At 54.3% G+C, this 15,990-nt stretch overlaps 1 protein-coding gene across 2 annotated transcripts in view; it reads right to left on the reverse strand.

Moving 5' to 3' along the window:
- Positions 1-15,990, reverse strand: part of AXIN1 (axin 1) — a 53,581-nt gene that overhangs the window by 10,716 nt on the left and 26,875 nt on the right. For both annotated transcript variants that reach the window (XM_079945963.1, XM_079945962.1), the window contains exons 3-5: positions 9,095-9,235; positions 5,671-5,767; positions 910-1,047 (exon numbers count right to left, since the gene is read on the reverse strand). In XM_079945963.1, the coding sequence (XP_079802089.1) occupies positions 910-1,047; positions 5,671-5,767; positions 9,095-9,235 (376 nt within the window). The remainder of the gene's footprint in view (positions 1-909; positions 1,048-5,670; positions 5,768-9,094; positions 9,236-15,990) is intronic.

Genomic DNA, 15,990 nt, shown 5'->3' on the forward strand with positions numbered 1-15,990 from the left:
GGGTGCAGGCGGCAGGAGAGGGGAACTCCAGGTGTGACCACGTGCCAGGCCCCATGTCCACCCTGATGGCAGTGCCTCCAGACTGTTGTACACACGGCCCACCCGGGGAACGTGGAACTGAAACAGCAGGGCCCTCCCAAGGGTTCTGATGGGGTCCAGCGAGGGCTCAGGTCCTGTATATTAAATAGGAAGATCGGGTGGAGAAACAACTCCTTCAGGAAACGTCACATTTTTGAGTTTCAGGTATTGGGCAAAATATCAAGAAGAGAACAGATTTCTGCTCTAAGAGAAAAAGCAAAGGCCCGTGGGACACAGCACTGAGGCCCACAGAGTCCAGGGGGGACTGGGCACAGGGAGGGCGTGTGAGAGGCACACCTGTCACTAGCACCTCTGCACGGAGGCCCTGAATGTGTGGAAACGAGTCTTGTAGAATGACACGCCCAGGGCAACAAAAGCAAGGTATCTCTGGCAGTTATGGGCAGAAAGGTATTAAACCAAATAAATTACAAATATTATGAAACTTCTTAGCCTCCAAAGTTCCATCAAACAAGGCTGCAGGTCAGAAAACAAGACAAAACAGAGCCTGTGTCCAGACCTAAAAGCCACTCTGCACTCGGAAGTGACAAGTGGGAGCCTCCTGCCCCTCCTGCCCATGTGAGGGCATCTCAGCTCCACGTGGCAGGGAGGGCACTGAGCAGGATGCAGGCCAGGCCTGGGTCCGCGAGCAGGTGTCATGGGAGAGCTGCCCATAAGCCCCCAAGTCGGGGTGGAGCATGATCCAGTGGGGCGGGGAGGTGCTAGGGGGCCCTGGTGGGAGCAGCTCAGGGCCTGAAGTCCCCCTAAACTCTACCGAGTGTGGTCACACACTTCAGTGACCCTGCGTGGTGCCCTGCCATGGGACCCACTCACCATCCGGACGCGCTTCAGCCGCTCCTCCAGCTTCTCCTCGGCCTCCCGCGTCCGCTGCACAGCCTCCAGGCGGTGGATGAGCTCTGCGGCAAACTTCTGGGGCTCCACACGGACTTCCTTTGGCATTCGGTACGTGCGCTGCAAGGAGACACTGCTGGTGAGCCGTACGTGCAGTGTGGAGCTGCTCCGCACCCGGGTGGCCCTGCCACACCGCAGGTGAGGACAGAACATGGGGCCTGCATTTTATCCAACCCAGAGCTGACCCAGCAGTGAGAACGAGCAGACACCACCACTTCCCACCTCGCATGACCCCGGATGGAGACACTGAGCAGGCTGGGAGCTGCGTCCCCAGGACAAAGGCCACCCCGGCGCCCTCAGCCCAGGGGCGCCTACCCCGAGAGCTTCTGGCCCGTCCCAGAGAAGCGCTTCTCGTGACTGCCCAGGCTGGGACCCAGGGCAGCTGGGGCCATGGCAGAGGCGTGGCAGGAGAGCTGCAGCTGCGAAGACCACTGAGGACAGGACGAGCCCACGGGCCAGAAGGGCTGGCCGCTCCCTGCAGCGCCCGCCCTGCACACAAGGGGGCAGCAGTGCCTGGCACTCAGGTGTGTGTGGACCAGGCTCTGGACTCTGATGTTGGGATGAGGGACACAAAACACTGGGTACAGGAAAGAGTCAAGGGAGAGGGGGGATGACAGACGGCTCTTCCTTTCAGAGAACATAATTCCGCGATGCAGTTTACAACAATACACTGGATAGCTTTTTCTTTTGCGGGGGTGGGGAGTAGCTAGCTTTAATGTGAAATAATTTCAAATCCAAAACAATTGCAAGAAGAGTACGAAGAACTCCTGTGCACCCTCACCTGGACCCCAGCCCACTGCCACCTGCCACACTTGCTGTAACTTTCTCCCCTAGACACAGGCACACACTTTCCTGAGCCAGCAGAGAACACTGCACATGTGACGCCTGCTAACTCCCATACGCTTTAGAATGTATTTAACAAAAACCAAGGACAATCCTGTACCTAGCTACAGGACAATTATAAAAAAAAAAAAAAAATCCTGATACAATATTCTTATCTAATCACAGATCTTATTCCAATTTCACCAGTTGTCCCAATAAACGTCCTCTATAGCAAAACATGTTTTAAAAATCTAAGCCACTGAGGTCTAAGTGAGGGAGGGATGGGAGCGGCAGGAGTGCTGCATGAGGAGGCTGGTGAGGGAGAGGGGAGACCCAAAGGAGGGAGGGCCTGGAAGGGCCTGGGGACAGGGTGGCGCACAGGGGCCCTCTCTGACCTCTGGGTGGATAGTGGCTATGTAGAACCCTGGCCTCCAGACAGAAGCAGGCGAGGCAGGAAGCCGTGGGACAGGGGTGGGAGCCTGGGTGGAGCTGGTGCCCACACAGCCCTCCCACCAGGGGGCTCTGGACATGGTCTGGATTTGCACACCCATTCCTCATCTACAAGACAGGAGTGAGAACAGTTCCTGGTTCCTCAGAAACATGTAAAATTAGGGAAGAACGTGACATCAAGGGCTCAGAAACAAGCCACTGAGGCTGATGCTGACCACGACAGGCTCGAAGAGGCCTGGACACAGGCCAATGCTTCAGAGGCGGAGAAGCTGGTGCCAAGGGCCAGGCAGTGCCCAACACCAGTCAGAGGTTTGTCCTGGAGCCAAGAAGCCCATGCCCAAGAAGGGCAGTCAGGGTGCCCAGCACTTCTAGAAGGTCCTGAGAGAAGGTGGGCATGGATGATGAGCCCCAGACGACTGGGCGGTGGGACGGCCAAAAGGCCGGGCCCTGGAAGGAGTCCTCAACAGCGGGCGTTGGGACAGACCACAGGGACCTGAGGGCAGCCCGGCCCCACCAAGCTGGTTGGTCAGAGGCAGGAGAGCCGGGGCAGGGAGCACTGAGCCAAGAGTGCTGTGACACCAGCACGACATCCAGATGGTGAGAGCGCACGGTTCTGACCACACAAGAGCAGAAGGAAAAAGTTCTTGACGAGATCCAGCGAGTCCATTCTGGAAAACAGCCTCCAAACTGTGCAGCTGTGACTCCAAAAATAGGAAAGCTGTCAGAAGTTACAATGATTATCAGATTCATGGAAGAACGGTAACCTCTCCAGCTTTGAAGAAATTTAAAAAAACCACAAAGGAAAATATTTCAAGTAAATAAAAATGTGAAACTTCTGAGGAATATAAAAGGCCAACAAAGAAAGAAGAGGCTCCTCTCTCAGCCTTAAGGATCTCAGGACCAGACACTTCACATGTGGAGAGCCACAGGCTCCCCCACATGCCGGCACCTCTCTCCCACGACAGTCACCCACATGCGTCCCCTCCACTGGCCTCCCCAAACCCCCGTGCATCTCGCAGCGAGGAGCACTGAACACAGTAGACCCCCCGAGAAATGGCAACTCCCAAAAAAGACATACAACGGCAACAGGAGTCCCAGCTCCCTGGACCCACCTCCGCCCACCACCCAGCATCCGGTCCGACAATCAAACAATGTGCACGGGCTCCCGGGGCACCAGCCACAGAAGACATGTCGCTGGCGAACAGAGGCGCGAAGCAGCATTCTCTTCCCGTTGGCGGGGAAGGCGTCCACGTGAGTCGTGGTGGATGAGGCTGAAGTCCCTTCACCTTGAACCTCAAACCACATCACTGAACAAAACTCGGCTGCACCTTCTGCCCCGAGCACATGGCCAGGCTGAGCACAGCTGCCGACCAGCCCCCGACCAGCCCTCGCCCTGGCAGGGACTCCGCTCCCCGTGTGCAGACAGCCGCACCCCAGGGAGGACTCCCCCGACTGCAGGCCACTCACGGTGTTTCTCCTCTCACCCCCATTTACCCGGCAGGGCCGTTCTCTTGAATCTGGGCTCAAGGTGCAGGGCCAGGAAACACAGACCCTCAGGATGCAGGACTGCCCGCCAAGGGCCTTCCGGGACCCAAGGGCACTGCTGTTCTGATTCTGGAAGCTGCTCGGGCGGCACGTGGGCTCTGGGCCACCCTGTCCTCTCCGCCCCTCTCAGTGCTGCACGCAGACAACCCGCCCCCGTGCTACTCCAGCTCTTTCTGTAGGTTTTGTCTAACACTTCGCTTAATTTTTCAAATTAAAAAAATTTTATTTTGGAAAAAATCTCAAACTTGCAGACAAGTTGCAAGAACAACATGAAGAACATTTTTTCTGGATCTGACAGCAGACGGCGTGCTTCCTACACGCAGGGACTCTCCCACACGAGCATCTCCAGCCCCGACCCGCCTCCCTGGGCTCACCCTGGAGGGTGCGGTGGCCTCAGCTGGGTCCACATGGGATTCTCATGACCCCGTGACCTATGAGAGTTAAAGGGCAGTTCTTGTGCAGGATGGCCCTCGGCTCAGGCTATGTCCTCGCAGGGGTAGCTCTGGCGTCCTGTTGCGGACGTAGGAGCCCAGGCAGGTCCTTTCACAAAGCAGCTTTCTCCCCCGGGAGTATGTGGTCTGTGAGGGGACACTGGGGACGATGCTGACACCCTGCTCATCAATGGGCTCGACCCCCCCCGTCACGTCAGCATCCACGCACGGACCCCACTCCACGGCACTGACTGTGACCCTTTCCATGTCCCCTCACACCCCTATTTTCCAGGACACAAGATGCTGGGCACCTCCTCTGTGCCCCTGCCCAGCCTGGTCCACAGAGCAGAGAGAACACGTGTGGCCACGGCCTCGGCTCAGGCCCAGGCTGCTCCAGACATGAGCCAGCTCAGCGCTCCCCAGGAGGCTGCCCACAGGCAGGCACACGCATGCGCACACGCGTACATGTACACACACACGTGCACACACAGCCCTCATAGCATCTTCCACTTGTCCCTAAGCAGACACCATCGGTGCCTGGTTCAGGCGCATCTGTGCCAAGGGGTAGCTGGGAGGTGACAAAATGCCCTCTTCTCAACCGTATCACTTTTCTTATTTGGAAATTAAAGCATCTACAGAAAAGTGAAAAGACTCTAACCAAGGAATCCTGATGGAGGGCAGGTGTGTGCAACAATCCTGAGATGCATCTGCTTTCCCTGCACAGAAACCGCCAGGAAGACACGAGTCACTGTGGATGCACCAACGCGACAAGACCACATCTTCCCTGCAAGGTCTTTCCCGCTCCAAGTCAACGCGTCCAAACGAGAACAGCTAATCCCTCCCGTCATCAGCAAAGGAACTCTCTGCCCAGCCCCACCCTGCACTGGGCTCTCTGAGGGTCCCCAGTGCCCACGATCAGGAGAACCACTATCACCTTGTTATTTTTATCCAAGAGGTGAAGTTGAGGCAGCTTTGAAGTCAGGACGCCCCACAGTTCAGCCACAGGCGGCCGATGCCTTGTTTCATCCCGAACAAAGCAGTGCTCATGGGTGCTCAGGACGGGGGCACTGCCACGCTGTCCCACAGAGCCGCCGGCCGCCAGTCTGGCCAGGCCTGGGCATCGAGCCAGCGACAGGCTCCGAGCGGTTCTCCCACCTCCAGGAGAAGCATCTCATTTAACACGATGGGAAAGGCTGTGAGGAGGGCAGTCCCTGCTCATCTGTACCGACTGTGCAGGCACTGCCCCCTCCAGCCACAGGGCGAGAATGCGTGTGACCGTGTGCCGTGCCTGGACCTGAGCTGAGCTCCTCGGAAGCCAGGCCAGTGCCACAGCAGCCTGGTCAGAGTGGAGAGAACGGGTGGGCACGGGTCCAGGAGGGCAGGTGAGCCCCAAACTCGGAGACGGGGAGGGCGAGGGCTGTGCAGACGAACTTACAGGAATGTGAGGTAGAGGCACGCGCCCGTTGACCTGGACGCTCTCCTGCATCTCCCGGCGGTGCTGCTTGCGGATCCTGTAAGGTGGGACTCCATCCCTGTCCAGGAGAAAGAGACAGTCCAGAGTGAGCACAAATAGAATGGCTCAACCAAGTTCGGCTGAGCTGGCTTTATCTGGAGCAGGGCCAGCACAGCCTATTTTTCTGAGGTGTGATGGGCTAAGAATGACTTTTACATTTTTAAAGCAGAGGAGGAACATGGGACAGAGACTATTCGTGATCCTTTATGGAAAATGTGTGCTGACCCCTGCTTTACTGCCCAGGCAGGATATGGTGTGCCTACCTGGAAGGGGTGCTCTAAATGGACTGGAAACATTGGAGGGCTGCAAAATCAGTGGCCAAGACAATCTAGATACTGTTGAAAGAGATTTCCAAGGTTCCTATATTCTGCTTTCTTCCAAGGTAAATTGGTAATGCAGTGTAATCTCTCTGTCAAATGCTCAAATTAGCTTCCTTGATGTAAATTTTAGTTATAAACCCTTTTGAAGATTATGATAAAAATAAAAATTAAATTACATACTGTTGGGACTTCCCTGGTGGTGCAGTGGATAAGACTCCACACTCCCAATGCAGGGGGTCTGGGTTTGATCCCTGGTCAGGGAACTAGATCCCACATGCATGCTGCAACTAACAGTTCACATGCCACAACTAAGGAGACCGTGTGCCGCAACTAAGGAGTCCTGGAGCTGCAATTAAGGAGTCCACCTGTTGCAACTAACACCTGGAGCAACCAAATAAGTAAATAAAATTTTTTTTAAATTACATACTGTCTTTAAAATAACGAAGCACTTATTCAAGAGAAGTAGCAGATCCAACACATGGCTCACTGCACACGTGCTGTCCCTTAAGAACTCGGCAGCTCTCTCCTGCCATTTGAAAGCTACTCCGGGGAGCACAGTGGCCAATAGGAGCCTTCTCTGGTCCCCGCTTCTGTCTCTGAAGGACTCTGCAGCGTGCTGCCACCTCCGACAGCTCGAAGAGATGGCCCTCCCAATCGTCTGCTACTGAAATACTCTAGCCTCCCAGTTGTCCGGCAGGTGCAGTGAACGTCTGTGCCAGTGATCCTAACCCCTTGCATCCTGCTCAAGCACTGCCCACAGGGCAAGTGCTGCCAGAGCAGTGCTGTTTTCACTGGACACCAGGATGGGAACACGCAGCCATGACAATTCTGATCTCACTGCATCGACTGCTAGAGCGCCTAGCAAAGGCACCAAGCACGCAGCACTCAGCGTGTCCTGGCCCCATCCCAGGCAGACACACATCCACAGCTCTGTGGCTTTGTGGGCGGGCAGGGCTGCACCCCAGGCTGGGTGGAAAGGGTGCACTTAGGTTCAGAGCAGGGCAGAGAGAGGCTGCGGTGTACCCGGGTGTCCCTGGCTGTCAGGGTCCCAGGCAGTGCCACAGTGCAGATGGCTCAGCAGTCCAGCAGGGCCAGGCTGCTCCAGAGGACAGGCATCAGCGAAGAAAAGCGTCAAGTACATCTGAACGCTCTCACATGTCCCAGGGCTTGTTCAGGTGTCCCAAGCCACCAACTTGTCTGTTTCTCATGTACTCTGACAGGGCACCTAAAATCCATACGCTTCTGAGGATCAGGCACCATCCTCAGAATCTATGCCCGAAGTCAATGGACTAGGAAGCACTTCACCAGGTGGAGGCGACCCTGAGTTGCCATCAGAAATAATTTAGATGAAACACACGATCCTATTTTTTGCCTCATATACATTCAAATATCTGCCACAATTTTACATTCCTAATTCTCGACTATGCCTACATTTCTGAGTCTCAGTGTAAACCAAGATGAATAGAACATCAGGGAAAAAATATTAAAAAATTTTTAGATCTTCCCTTTAGCAAACACATGTCCTTTTCTTGGAGAGAATTAAGAGACTAATTGTCATTGCAGTAACTGAGTTTTGGGGAAGAGGAAAACAGATCTCGTGCTGTCAGCTGCTCCCGGGGGTCTGAAGGGCTGCAGTTCGTTGGAACCCTTTTATGTGATACTTCATATTCACGGAAGGTAGTGTTTGAAACCCCAGTAATTTCAACTAAGTTGTTAAAAACATGTCAACATTTTATACTAAAGATTCAAGACAAAGGAGAAGGTAATGATGAATGAAAAATGGCCCACAGAGGCTCAACCTGACGGGATGACGCCTCCACCATGTGGTCACCAAAGGGGAAGAGAAGAGAAAGGGCACCAGGTGCACACAGCACGGGGCTGTAGGAACCTGCTCAGCGACCCGTCCCGTCAGCGGCCTGACCCCCCATCCCATCCAGCAGCCTGCCCCATCCCGTCCGGCGGGATGCAGCGTGGAAAGCAGTGCAAAGACACAGGCAGCACAAAGCGTATACCGAGAAGACGGCCCACAGAGCAAGACCTCAACGTGGAAAGGCCTGCTCACCTACAAAGACGAGCTCGGCAGCCTTTTCCTCTTTATTTAGACCTATCTGACCTCTAGACCCTAGCCAGGGCGGGGGCAGAGTCCCCATGACCCGCTGAGAGCAGCCAGGGCCACAACCCCACATGCTCTCGTGGGGACAAGACACCTGCGGATGCGGCCACGGGCCCACACCTGCTGGCTTCACACCCAAAGGTTGCCTCCTGCCCTGGGCCTGGGCCCGGCCAGAACCTTCCCCTCGGTGGCGGTCAGATGGCAAATGGCGTACGACCGAAAGCTGGGCGAGCCTGACACTCATGGGTGGTGGATTCAGGGCCCCACGTGACCCAAGCAGGCAGATAGGCAACACCCTGATGTGACATGGGCATGGTCTGACACAATCAAACTTCTGACGCACGCCTGGGTCCCCAAAGTTATCTGCTGAACCAAAGAGAAAGGTATCAGAAACAAGCACTTCCCCCCAAGGGAGGGTTTTCCCTGGAGAGGACGATGAAGGAAGCTGTCACCATCAAGTGACACAGAGGCTCAATGTGGCTCCTGTGGCCCCTGGTGGCCACCCCTGAGCTGTCGGGCAGAACAGAACCACACTGAGGGGACGACAAGCACTGCTGAGCAGGTGAGACGGCTTCCAGATTAAAGGAGCGTGAGCACAGAGCAGGATGGACCGGAGACGCCCTCGGGGACGGCCCGCCTTGGCCGCGCCTCCGACGTGAACACCAGAGACCCAGAACCTGGGGCGCCAGCCCAGGCAGCTCTGAGGCTTTCCCTCTTCCAAAGGTTCCAGCAGCCTTGGCCTGGAGGGAAGCAACTACAACAAACTTTGGCTCCAGTTTGTTTGCGGATTTCTAGCGACACTCCCTGCAATGCAGATGCACTGACACCCCACTGGGGAGGGCCCCAAAACAGCTTCTGGGGAGAAGGCCCTGGCTGCCCCTTAGGGGCTGCTCTCCCAGGCAGGGGCACTTACACGCTGCTGTCGGTGAGGGACAGGCTGTCAGCATCGCTGGACAGGCTCTGCTGCTCACTGTCGTTGGCGCTGGTTGCTGGGGCGAGGGCATAACCGGAGTTGACATAGTAGGGGTTGACAGGCTCCCGCCAGGATCCATACCTGCCAACAAAGAGGCACGTTAGCAGCTGCCGGACAACATCCTCGTGCATTTATCCACATTTTCATAATCATCTGATATCCCACTATGTCAACTGCAGACGCAAACAATTCAGAAGACGGAGCAGAAAGGGCTGGCGTCTCCACCCTGACTCCCACCCCGCTGTCCTTCCCAGGGAGATGGGCATCTCCCACATCTTCCCTCCACATGAGGCAGACGTGTAAGTGAACACACGGAGCGGTATTTGGGTTGGCATTTTTATGCACATAACTGGAAACGGGGCACGGCTGCTCTGCTCTCCCTGCTCCTACAGAGCGCTGCCCGCAGACTCGCTAATCAGCCGCAAAGCCACCCGACCCTGTGGGCACAGCCGCAGCACCGGTGCCACGGCCCCCTCAAGAGGACCACGGAGTGGGCCAGGACTCCCGTGCACTGAGAACTGCCACAGGACGGATGAGGGGGATGGTGGGTGAAGGGACCTGTGGGTTTAACAGTGGCTGTCTCGATGCCCCACCGGCCACTTCCTCCCAGGAGCAGTCCAGCACTCCCTGGGTGGGACCCAACACCACTTGTCATGTGAATAGCCAGAAACTGACACCTGGGTTTAGTCTGCATTTCCCTGGTTGGTGGTCAGGCTGGAGGTTTGGGTGTCACTTAAATTCCCTCCTCTTTACCTGTTCATACCTCTGTCCATTTTCTATTAGACTGTTTATGAGTTTCTTAGTGATTTACAGATGCCTTTAAATATTCTTACTATTAACCTCTAGTTATATACGGGAAAAATATTTTCTCCCTAAATGTCACTTTTTAACATTGTTTATGTTGATCTTGATATTACAAAAGGTTTTTATTTCTGTGAAATCAGATTTACCAATCTTTCCCTTTATAGATTTTTCTGTATCTTACATAGGCCAGCTTTCCTCATTCAAAGATTACAAATATATTCTTCTGTTTTTCCTCAAATGCTTCAATAGTTGTTTTTTTAAAATTTAGATCTCTACCTGAAATATGTGTGTGTAAAACCTACCTACTCCCTTGCATCAAAATGGAGAGCCAGCCGTTAGCATTAAGTACTGCACAATCCACCTTGTTCTGAATACTTTCACACCTAACTCCCCGAACACATGAATCAATTTCTGGAGTCTGCTCTGCTCTGCTCATCCCACGACGGCCCTACCGGCCCTTCGCTGCTGCTCCCCACACTGCCTCCTCTTCCCAGAGCCTCCCTGGAAGCAACGCTGGTCAGTCCCCGCGGGCTGCCGAGGGCTACGACGTGCTGGAGGCCCATCGAGCCCGTGCAAACGCCCCTGGCTCCAGCCTCACTCTGGTCAGGGCGCTCATGAACAGCAGCTGCACTGACTCCAGGGACATGGTAGGAGTCACCTCGTCCCTTGGACTTGTGTCCTCGATGCGGGAGGAGAAGGGACCACAACACTTCTAAACTGACGGAGCCCCGTGTGGACGCCCACCACCGGAAGAACAGAACTTCTGGAAGCCCTGGTTTGTGCTGTGCACACACTCAGGAAAAGGCACCTTTCCATCTTGGACACCTGTCATGCAGCACACGTGGGCCAGGCCGGGCAGCGCAGCTGGAGAGGAGCGGCCCACCTCCCCAGGGGCCACAAGCACAAACAGTGCAGCCATGGCACCCCACCTGTTCTGCCACTGAGGCCACGGTAGTGCATGGTGATGTGGCACACAACTCTCCCGCCAGCTCAGGATCAGGTGCTCTTCATCCCCACACCGCAGGGGGACACTGCAGAGGGTCAGTCACCACGCACCACGGTCCTTCTGACCCACCCACGGCAGCCTGAGGGCATCCCTGGAGCCCACTAACATGTTCTGGCCAAATGAGGGCAGCGTCAGCGTCACAGAGGCTTATGGGAAGGGATGGGGACACGTTCACGGACGGGGACCCGCACGCACCTGGTCCTACATTTACGCTGACATGGAGCAGACGTCTGCAACGTCACGCTCTTTCTCAGGGACACTGCTATTCCTCTGGTTCTTTAAAAACAAAACCGCCAGTGCTGTCACCATTAACAGCCACTGTGCTGGAACTCAGATCACAGGGAGCGCTAAGCTGCTCTTCAGTGTCCCCGTCACGTCGTGGCCAGCACCCCGCACACCCATGAGGGCAGGACCAAGCCTGCGACGCCAATGCACCAGGGCCGTCTGCTCCCTCCTGACAGGTCCCAGGCACATCTTTCACGCGTATAGAAAAACCAGCTTTGAGGCGATAAGCAGGAAAAACATGGATCCTTTCCACGGCCTCCAGTACAGAGCAAACCCCACTATGTACACAGCTCCCAGTCCAGAACAAAGGGAAGCAAAGGGCTGTCGAGAGAGAACAGAAAGGAGGGAGACCAGCGAGGTGCTGACCGTGGACAGGAAGGCTGGCTCTCAGGACAGAGGCGCTGCAGGCTGCCGCGCGACAGAGGAAGTTCTGGGAAATATCACTCGGGGGACGCTGGGCTGCTCCCCACAAGACGGCCAGGAATCAGAACCCAGATGTGGCATCCAGGGAAACCTCCAAGCTCTCTGTAGTTTCCAGTCCTCGGAATAAAAGCCCGCCGGGGACCGTCCGGCCTCCCTGTCGCCTGCTCTCTGGGGTTGCTGCTGGCAGGATTTTGCTTTCCATCCTTTCACACTCAACCCTCCTAGATCCTTTTACTTTTGTGTGTCCTTTGTAAGCAGCTAGCCTTTTCAAGTTCCAGTTTGACCATTTTTCCTTTTAATTGCTTCCTTTGGTCCTGTTGCATTCAATGTGGTTACAGAGAGTGGATCCACCATCTCATTGTTTGCTTTCTGTTTGTCACAGCTGTTCTATCTTCTTTTGTTCTTTCTTGCCTTCTTTTGGAATATTTTTTATTTTCCATCTCCTCCCTCTAACAAAGTAAGCCTTTTACTATTCTTTCAGTGGTTCCTTTAGAGATTATAATAGGTACCCTTGATGCATCAAGGTCCAATTAACTGCATTTTACCTGTTCCCAGGCAACACATGGTCAGAATTAACTCCACTAGGGACAGTCCAATGGTTAAGACTCCGAGCTTCCACTGCAGGGGACACGGGTTTGATCCCTGGTCAGGGGACTAAGATCCCGCATGCCCCCCAAAAATAATTAACTCCACTCACCTCCACACACACACATGTGCTGTTGTTATCCTGGATTTTAATTCAGTGTAATGTCTTAAATCCCACAAGACATCATCAGTATTATTTTATCCCACCAGCAGTCACCTAGAGTTACCCACATACTTGCCCTTTCCCTCCTGCATTGGGTGTTTCCACCTGAGAGCATTTTCTTTCTGCCTGAAGAACACCCTTAAGTATGTCCTTTAGTAAAGGGGCTGCGGCTGACAACTTGGTGTTTGTTGGTCTGAAACTGTCTTAATTTCCCCTTTATTCCTGAAGGGTATTTTTACTGGGTTGGAATTCTGGTTGGTAATCATTTTCTGTTTCTAGGGAACTTTGTAAGCTTTTGGTGGGAATGTAAAATGGTACAGTCTCTGTGGAACACAGTGTGGCAGCTCCTAAAAATTAAGAGTCACCATATGATTCAGCAATTTCCCTTCTTTGCATATAGCCAAAGGAATTGAAAGCAGGGTCTTAAGAGACGTCTGTACACCCAGGCACTTTGAAATGTCACTCCTCATCATCGACCTCTCCACCTCCCGCAGCTCCTAGGAAGGTGAGGTGGTGCCGGCTGTTGCTGCCCCCCCTGCCACACCCGCCCCAGGCAGGCTCTCCTCCAGGCCCAGCGCCTGAGGCCAGAGTGCCACATCAACCCACACTTGGGATGCACAGCGGACAGACACGCCACAGACCAAAAACAGCAGGCAGCGCAACCCTGACATGGAGGTCGAGCTCGGACCCCGTCCACTGTCCCAGGAGTGGCCTCTAGAGCTATTCCTATGTTCCAAGATGCAGGCCACAGCCACACACTGACTGTCGTGTCTTCAGCCGCCTTCAACCTGGCTCCTAGTCCACCTCCTTCCCGAAGTGACATTCTCAAGAGCCTGGGCCAGTCGTTCCACAGAATGTCTCACGTGAGATCTGCATCTAACATTTCTGGCAGAACGTCACAGAAGCGATGTTGTATCACCTCAAGGAAAACCATGGGACTTCCCTGGTGGCGCAGTGGTTAAGAATCTGCCTGCCAATGCAGGGGACACAGGTTCGATTCCTGGTCCAGGAAGATCCCACATGCCGCGGAGCAACTAAGCCCTTGCGCCACAACTACTGAAGACTGTGCGCCTAGAGCTCGTGCTCTGCAACGAGCAGCCACCACAATGAAAAGCCCGCGCACTGCAACAAAGAGTAGCCCCCGCTCGCTGCAACTAGAGAAAGCCCGTACGCAGCAATGAAGACCCAACGCAGCCAAAAATAAAAATAAATAAAATAAAATAAATTTATAAGAAAAGAAAAACACCATGCCGGTTGGTCCCAATATTGGTGGCAAACCCAGTGCCTGCCAAGTGTTTCCACTCTAAATCTATTACTTTTCCTTTGTAATTAAGAGGTAATTTGTGGCGGAGATACTTTGAGATTATATACAAATCCTGTTCACACCCATCACTTGATCTGTATTTATCAGTTGGCGTCCTATGTACCCGAGCGGATTTTTATTTTATCCAGTGGATTATAATCCATTCCTTCCAGCTCTGCTCTTCCCAGAGCCCAGAGTCTGTCTGAGAACACTCCCCCACTCCCAGCCCCAGCCCTGACAGATTTCCACCAAGGAGGTATCCGTAAACCTCCTTACCTGGATCCCCAAGGCTTCCTCCTCCACATTTTTTATCACATTGTCTTGTATTCTTGAGTGCCTGATTATTTTTCATTCAGTACCTGGTTATTCTGGATGGAAAGCCAGACACTGTGTGAAAATCTTTCTAAACTGGCTGCCTGGGATGATGCTTTCTTCCCTAGAGCGCAGGCATTTTACCCTGGCCTGTGGCTGGTGCACTAGGAATCCAGCCACCTTAATCCAAAGTCAGGAACTGAGAGAGTCCGGGCTGGGCTGCAGGCTCTCAGAGGGTGGGGGGTGGATCCTGACCACGTGTGGGGCACCTTCCTCCCACGCAGGCCCCAGCCCCCTGGAGCCCAAGGACCAGCCACACTTTCCAGACTGTCTCCCTGGGCTCCCTTCTCCGATGGGCCTGCCATTCCTTCCTGCTTGGTTAGCTCTCCAAAGGCTTCAATATGATTACAAAGAAAACCAATTCCCAGCGTTTCTAGCTATTCTCAGCAGTTTTCCCTGAACTGTGTGGTTGTCCAATACTAGAAGTGTGATTCCTCCATTTATGGGAGACCTCCTACCCCCTGGAAATCCTCTGGATGAAAGAGGATTCCTAACTTGCACCACTCCCGGGAGGAATGTCGATTAGACCTCTCTGCTGGCCCCACCACCTGCAGCCCAGCCTGAGTGCTCACCCCACACAGCCCCGCAGAGCCCAGAGGGTGAGGCCTCATGGAATCACTTTTTCACCTTGGTCAGCATCCTTCAGCAGAAGTCTTGTGATTTTTTACTCAGAAATTCAGGCACATACTGCATTATGCTTCACGTTATGCTCCTGCTTGTTCTGGCATAAAAGTAATGCCGTAAGTGGCTTACCAAGTCTGCTGAGCATTCCAGAAACACACTCAGATTCCTGTCCTGCAGCAGCTTCACACGCTCAATTTGAGAAGCAAGGCTTCTGGTTGCCACGGCGAGACAGTCCCTGTGCCGCTCGCCTTCACATTGGTCTGGAGGAAACACCGGAGACCAGATACTCCACTCCCTAACTCTCTCCTAAGCAAGGTGGGAGGTCTCTGATGGGCCAATAAGGTGCAGTTTGCTTTTCTTAACATTGTAATTTGGCCACATACAAGTGCAGTCGCCTCAAGTACCTCCTAGAATTTTACTTGTGATTCTACTGGCCCCTAAAATCCCAAATCTGCCTGTGGGACACTGGTCCTTGCTAGTCACTGGGCCTTGGCCCACACAGAGTTGCTAACTGTGGTGTGCGGTGCCCATCTCTCCTCCGGCAGGTGGCAGCTTCGGAATGGCGCCTGGCACGCGATGCATTCACTTGCCGACGTGGGGACACGGCCCAGCTACAACCTGAGGTTAAGCGGGAAAGGCACTTGTCTCCGTGCCAGGTGCCACTGGGAACACAGCCAATGAAACAGTGTGGGACGGGGCAGGGATGTGAACAATGATTAAGGTCATTTCAGACAAAGAAAATAAACAGAGACCAGAGGAAAGACGGAGCCTACGTGGCTTCCCCGACCAGTCAGACATGAGGCCCACTCAATAGTGGGCCTTAGCACAGCCCTGGGAGCCCTCCTGGCCCCCGTACCCAGCACCCTGCCGCCCACTTCCTGACTCTGGATGCTGGAGTCGTTTCCAACCGTGGCAGCCTCATGTCTCAACCCACAATCCTTCTGCTCAGTGCCACACGTGCTGGAACTGGCAGGGCCCAACCCCCAGAAGTCACATCCATCTTCACCCAACACCTACTCCTCACTGAGCTCAAGCCTCACCATGTCCCAGGCCCGCATCTGCATGCGGGGGGCTGGCCTGGGCACTGTGGGGGTCCCTGCTCACACGGAGGTGTTGGGGACGCACCACTGCACACTGTTCACAGAGGCCTGCAGTGGGAGCTGTTGGATGGGAGGCTTGCCACGTGGCCAGAATCACTACCCCAAAGGGACAGCAAGTCCACTCCTGAGAGCACTTCCTCCATCAAGACCTTTAACTGATTAAAGGTCACA

The sequence above is a fragment of the Stenella coeruleoalba genome (genome assembly GCF_951394435.1).
Source record: "Stenella coeruleoalba genome assembly, chromosome: 15".
NCBI lineage: Eukaryota > Metazoa > Chordata > Mammalia > Artiodactyla > Delphinidae > Stenella > Stenella coeruleoalba.